The 6,735-nt window shown below is 37.0% G+C and overlaps 1 protein-coding gene across 1 annotated transcript in view; it reads left to right on the top strand.

Moving 5' to 3' along the window:
- The first annotated feature begins 724 nt into the window (after positions 1–724).
- The window catches only part of LOC101621681 (C-type lectin domain family 4 member A-like), an 11,033-nt gene continuing 5,022 nt past the window's right edge, over positions 725–6,735 (top strand). Inside the window, exons 1-4 of the mRNA XM_012732335.1 lie at positions 725–827; positions 2,383–2,514; positions 5,377–5,442; positions 5,702–5,772. Of these exons, the coding sequence (XP_012587789.1) occupies positions 725–827; positions 2,383–2,514; positions 5,377–5,442; positions 5,702–5,772 (372 nt within the window). The remainder of the gene's footprint in view (positions 828–2,382; positions 2,515–5,376; positions 5,443–5,701; positions 5,773–6,735) is intronic.

The following is a 6,735-nucleotide window of genomic DNA, read 5'->3' as shown; positions in this document are numbered from 1 at the left end:
TATATATATATATATATATAATAAAATAAAACAGACCTACAGAGTTCTTTTGCTCCATCTGCCATGCAAGACATGATCATCTATGTGAGAGATGATTATCTATGAGCTAGCAAAGTCACCCTCCCTGGATGTGGAATCTGTCTGCACCTTGATCTTGACTTCCTGGCCTCCAGGAATTTAAGAAATAAATAATCATTTAGCCACCCAATCTTTGATATTTTTGTTATAATAGCCCAAATGAAAAAAGACAAAAGAATTGGGGTAAGTAGTATTACTGTTCTAAGCCATGTATTTCTTCCTCAGTGACGCGTCTCCTTGTAGATATAGTGTCCTTACTTCCTGGCCCCATTCACGGATCTTCCAGCTGCCTTGCATTGACCAACAGGATCAGTGTGGACCTAGTATACACGTTATCTGAATAGATGAAAATAAAGTTGCCTGATTAGTCATGGATGAGATGCATGAGCATGAAAGAGAATACTTCCAAGTTGGTTAGTCAACAAAGTATTAGTTCTCATGGATGCATAAGACTGCTTGAATTTTACTTTTGTGGAGTGAGTTCAGATAATACAGTTCTCAAAAAAGACTTCTGTAGTTGCTTAGTTCCTCTTTTCCTTTCCTTCCTATTTGTTTCCTTAACCCTTTGAGTTCCTTCTCACTGTGCTGGTGCTGGGGATTGGGCCACCGTGAGAGAGGTTTGCAGAGTAGAAGTTCTCTTTTCAAAATGACTACAGAGATCACTTATGCTGAAGTGAAGTTCAAAAATGAATCCAAGTCTTCAGACCCTAAATTAGAGGTTCCAGACCCTTTATCAAAGGTTCCTGAAGGTAAGAGTTTCTGAGGGTCAGATGTAATGCTAAGAGGGAAGAGGAAGAGATAATTTTGTGAACTAAGCATGGAATCTGCGAGATTCTGGTTCTCCAATGGGTCACAGTGGGGAAATAGGAGCATTCTCAGAAGGTTGAGTTGTCTGAAGATAAGCAGTAAAGGGTTGTACAGCTGTGCTAGAAAGAAACTGAGACAGGAGAAATTCACGGCAGTTCTGAGCTGAGGAGAGTGCTGATGTGCTGAGAAGCTGTGGCCCCCAGCACCTGAGGCGGAGACTGCAGTCATGAGGTTGGTTCAGGTCTTGAAGTCCTCAGCCCAGAGGCAGGGGCTGTGTGTGAATAGTGGGCTATGTGCTTTGATCAGCAGGAGGGGAAACAGTTTGGGTGGAGAGTGTTGTGGGTTTATTTGTTAGTTTAGTGAAATGGAGGAAAAGACCACTGCAGTTGAAAGATGAGCAAGTCTTTCAAAGAAAATCCCTTACATCTCAAGAGAAAATACTCTGCTATCTGATAATCCATCCTTAATCATCTCTGAGATGGACTCAACTAAAACTGGGAGCAAGTGAAAAGTAATTTGGGTAGCAAGTATGATAACTCAGATATGGTGCAAAAGAGAAAAAAAGGCTCTCAGAATGTAAGAACTGATGAGTAGGGGTCGTGATTACTCATATTTTTGAAAACATTCCTGTGGAGTTATGGAGAATACTCAGGAAAACTGTCTATCTCCTAAAAACATTGTACAAATTTTACTATTCTATGTTGGAACATTCATTATAGAAAGAATTGAAAATCTAGAGGTGCACACAAATTGATTCTTGCCATCTAGACATACCTTAAATTTCAGTGTTATGTACTTCCAGGTATAAATATTCCTTTTTTTCTAAAAATGTGATTATATACATTACTAAGTTCCCACTCCCCCATTTAGAAATATATCATTACTTTGAGAAAATATTTCTTTGTGGTATAATGACATGCAACAATATATTAGCATCTGGTGTACTACAATGTAATTCTTTGACATCTTTATATATTTGTAAAATGATTACCTCAATAAGTCTAGTTTAATTTGTCACCGTACATGGTTCACAAGAATGTTGTGCTTGTAATGAGTATATAAGATTTATTCTCTTAGCAACTTTCAAGTATGCATAATATTTAATAACACTGTAATGTATAATGTAATTAACTATAGTACCTTACTGTAGTGTATCCCCATGCCTTATGTATTTTATGACTGGAATTTTGTACCTTGTGTATGGTGTGCCAATGCTATGGGAGAATATATATACATATGCATTAAAAGTTGCTAGGAGGATATATATCAAAATACTAGCAACTATTATTCTCAGTGGCAGGAATTCGGTACTTTTATGAGTTTTCCAAAGTTTCTGCAATGAACATTATTATTTTCTTCCTATTTTCATTTTATTTCAAATGTCATATTGTTAGAAATAGTATGTCATCTAAGAAAAGGGAGAAACAGAAGGGAAAGGGAAGAACAAGGAAAGTTCAGTATTCATTACTGATGAAATTAATTTGATTTTTCCTTCAGCTCCTCTCACAGAAAAGACCAGCCCTCTCAATAGTAACCCTCTCAAAAGTAACTCTGGTATTATCAAGCTACTTGTTGCCACTTTGCTGATATTTATGCTATTGACGATATCATTTTTTACTGCTTTTATCGGTAAGTATCCAACTGAGTCAATGAGCAATGTCTGCCCTGCATGAAGAGACCCGTTAGACACTGACCTTCATCTATGGGTTTGTCCAGGAATTGGGAAAGAAGTCTTTTTAGACGGTTATAGACTTAATGATTATCCATAGATTTTCTTTATTTGAATTTGTTTTTGCCCTTTTGTATAAGTTACTCTTCTATAAAATATAATGGGATCTACGCTGCAAGAAATTGAATATATATATATATGCAAGTGTTTCTGGTAGAAAGTGAAAGCTACAGCACCATTTCTACACTTGCCAGTTGTGTGAGGAGGAATCTATCTTTAGCAATGCTTATGAGGCCAGACCTTTTTGAATGTAGAGGCACATATTCTGGGGTGAGCTGACAGACAAGAAAGAAATGGGAAGAAATATTCCAGAAGAGTTTCCCAATGGATTTTCACCTAAATTATTTCTGTCCTGGCCATGACAGTGTGAGATCTAAACGTCAATTTGCTAATAGTTAGGATTTCTATATATCTTTGTCTTTAAGAATTTATCAGATTTTCAAAAGGTATAAAAGCCAGCATATATTTGGGTAAATATTTTACTCATTCATTTAGTCACTCAGTAAACAATGATGGCCATCCATAGCTCTTGGTCTCAGAAAATTCAGAGGATTGTGGTACTGTGAAATGAACCAGTGGTTATAACACTGTCACAGTGGTAACAACCAGCACAGTGGGAGTCATGGGAGACACAGACAGACTTTTAGAGGAGGTGAAGTCTGCAGCTCTATATAGGAAGAATGATTCAGAAATGTGAGAGACCATGAAAACACTGGGGGAACATAAATATAAATAACTGGAATATGAGCTGCTAAATTAAGTATGAAAAATGAAGTAGTGGTAACAAGCAGGACTCATTTCAGGAAAGAACTGCATACAATTGTAAGAAATCTAATTTTCCCTTTGACGTTTACTACATCCATTTTCTTTTTAATAAATCATTCTAAAACCTGATGAATTAAAGAAACTACTTAGCTCATGATCCAGCGTTTTGAAAGGAAGTTTGGATTGGGCTCAGTTGGGATGTTCTTTTGGTTCTAGCTGAAATTATTCCTGCAAAAACAGTAAAGTAGTTTACTTTTTGAGGAGCAATTTGGTCACATTTTCTTTTCATAATTCATTAGACTAATCTGAGCTTGCTTAAATGGTGACTTTCAAGATAGTGGTCTTCCAGAGTGAGTGAGACCTTAGCTTGGAACTAACTAGCATTACTGTGGCACATTTTATTTGCCAAAGGAAGTCTTAAATCGAATTCAATTTATATGATTACACCTCACATACTTAAAGATGAGCGATCAGCTTGCAAAGGGGTATGGACATAGGGAGAGTTGAAAACTATGGTTATTTTTACAATGTGCCACACTCATGGAGAGGCATTGAAGAATTTAAAATATGGGTGTAACATAAGAAAATTTGAATAATACAAGTGTGCTGTTGGAGAGGAGCATAAAATAGATACATCAGGACAAAATTGGAAGCTAAGAGAACAGAAAGTCAGTTCATTATGAATTGAAAAAACATTGTTACCTTATTTAATGCTAGCAGTAGTAGAGAAAGAAAAGAAGGGATAGCTCTGAATGCTTGTGAAGAAGTAGAATCAAAGATTAGGGGGTGATGAATATTTAGATCAAGAATAAGAGTTTAAGAGAAATTAAATGTGGCTTCACTACTCTGACTTGGTAACTCAGAAGTTATGAAATACTCAGAGGCAGATAGAATAGGATGTGTTGTAGCTTTGGGATGAAGATTTAAATTTTGGGAATTTAGAATTCGAGTTAGATATGACTCTTCAACCTCAGTGGACATATACAGTATGAGACATTTGTCTGGGTTTCAATAGAGAGGTCTAAGCTTCGGAAGATGTTTGCATGTAGGTAGTAGTGGAAACCATGGGGACACCTGATACCACTCAGGGAAAGGATTTAGTATGAGAAAGAAGGTATGCAAAGAATTCTGAGGAATATTAAACTTGAAAAAATTTTATCTTTTTACGGTGGGACTTATGAAGGTTTATAAGGAGAAACAGCAAAGAAGGTGAGGCAAAAACAGGAAAGAGTAGTGTCCCAAGAGTTAAGGGTGAGTTGTGTCAAGAACTGCAGGAAGTCAAAGAGGAAGATACCTAGCAAGAGGCCCTAGGCTGTTACTGATGACCCACTGCAAGAGCAAGTTAGGGTGGTGATGGAAGCAGAAGCCCGCATGTGGGGATCAAGGATCAAATGGGAGGTGCAGAGGATAGAGAAAAAGAGTTCACTGGAGGGATAGAAGTTAGTTTTAAGTTGTGAGAGATGAGCATATCAGTGCACTGAGGGTTAAAAGACTTGAGGTAGAGAGGACACAGAGGAAGATGAAGAGAACAGTATCCTCCTGGTCGTGCTAGAATTGTTTGATACCCGTTCTACAAGTAAAACCAGAACTTCCCCAAATTAACTCAGCTTTTTCCCAAAGGCCCTCTCTTTGAACATCCTCAGATGGAAGGTTTAAACCATTTTCTCTCCATACCTCATCCTCCAGGTTTAGTGTTTGTACTTGTCATCTATTTAGTATTGAGGGGGGAGATGAATGAATTCCTTTAGACACATTATAAAGGAACTATGTCATGTCCTCTTTCAAGTTCCATCTTCAGCTATTCCTGGAGAAGTCTATGGTCTCAAACACAGGTGGATTAACTTTTGTGTATGTGGGAACATTTTTCCATAGGCAGGATTCTCCCATAATCAAGTAACTGGGCATTTGTAGAATTTATTCCATTAAAAAATACAAGGAAGTAACTATACAAAGCAAAATGCTAGCTGGAAAATGTATGGTGTTATCCTGTTTTTCAGTTCTTTCTCAAGAGCTTTCTAAGCTTCAAGAGAGTTCAAGAAAAATGAATGGAGAGCTTACTAGAGGTAAAAATTAGTATGAGTGCACTTCATTTTGGACTATACTGTCTAAGGATCCCAGTATTTCTAGAAATATTCATGGAGAGAACATGCTCAGAAGTTGAGTTGCATGATCATTTTAAGCTTTGAGTAGTGTAAAAATAATAAGGATTTAAAATTCTCACGTGCATGTCTTTAACATCATTGGGAGGAAACATCTTAATTTGTGAAAAAATGTTTCATTCCTTCTGGATTTCTCAGGCTTCATTTCTTTCTGAATGTTCAGTGTACACGTGCTTGCTTTCTTACATTGTCCATTTTACCGTTGGGGACTCAGTCCCTTGCTTGCTGTGCCCTGTGACTTACCCTAAGAGATTTTTTTTTTTTGCTTTATGTCCAAGGCTTCTTTCGTATATTTTCTATTACTGCGTTAAAAATCAGTAATTTGGGGCCTCCCTGGCATTGTAGGGGTTAAGTCTCAGTGCTATTACCCCACATGGCCTGAGTTCTATCCCCAGTCAGGGAACTAACCCACATGTGGTGCAGCAGACCTCTCCTGTCTCACCTGTTGACCATACACCTTTCATAGAAATTAATTTAAAATGAATCATAGACCTAAATGTAAAATCAAAGCTAAGCAATTTCAAGGAGAAATATTGAAGAATTATAGGTGATTTGGTTTTGGCAATGAGTTTTTATTTACTAACTGTAGCATAATTAAAAAAAAACCAGCATGGTAGACATTATTAAAATTAAAACTTTGCCGTGTTTCTTCTTATGTGTAAATGACACATTCTTGAGGATAAAGAGGACACCAAACAAATCTCAGTAAATTTAAAAAGAATCAAATCATACCAATAGCTTCCAATCTGTAATGATATGAAAGTATAAATTGTCATAACATGAAAAAACTGGAAAAGTATATAAATATGTAGAAATTAAACAAAACACTCTTTTTCTACCTTTTAGGGTTTTAACTAAACATTTTTTGTGATTCTGTTTTCATTCCAATCTTAGCTTATTTGTTACACTCCTTTTTAGTGGTTGCCCTAAATTTGTGATATCAATTTATGTCAGTGCCAAGCCCACTTTTAAGTAACTAAACAATTTCATGTGTAGTGAAAGTATTTTATTTTATTTTTTAAGAGATTTATTTATTTATGCAGACAGAACTGGGGTACAGGCTAGAGGTGCAGGGGCAGCGAGAGGCTTCACCCGAGACAGATTGGGGAGCAGAACAGACCAACTGACGAAGTACACTGCTGAGGGGAGCAGTGGGTGGGTCAGGAGAGGTCTGCAGTGCCATGTGGGTCAGCTCCC

Source organism: Condylura cristata, unplaced genomic scaffold, assembly GCF_000260355.1.
Source record: "Condylura cristata isolate star-nosed mole 26May11 unplaced genomic scaffold, ConCri1.0 scaffold00034, whole genome shotgun sequence".
NCBI classification, from domain to species: domain Eukaryota; kingdom Metazoa; phylum Chordata; class Mammalia; order Eulipotyphla; family Talpidae; genus Condylura; species Condylura cristata.
Note: the sequence above shows the minus strand (reverse complement) of the source record. Positions and strands in the feature narration are given on the sequence as shown.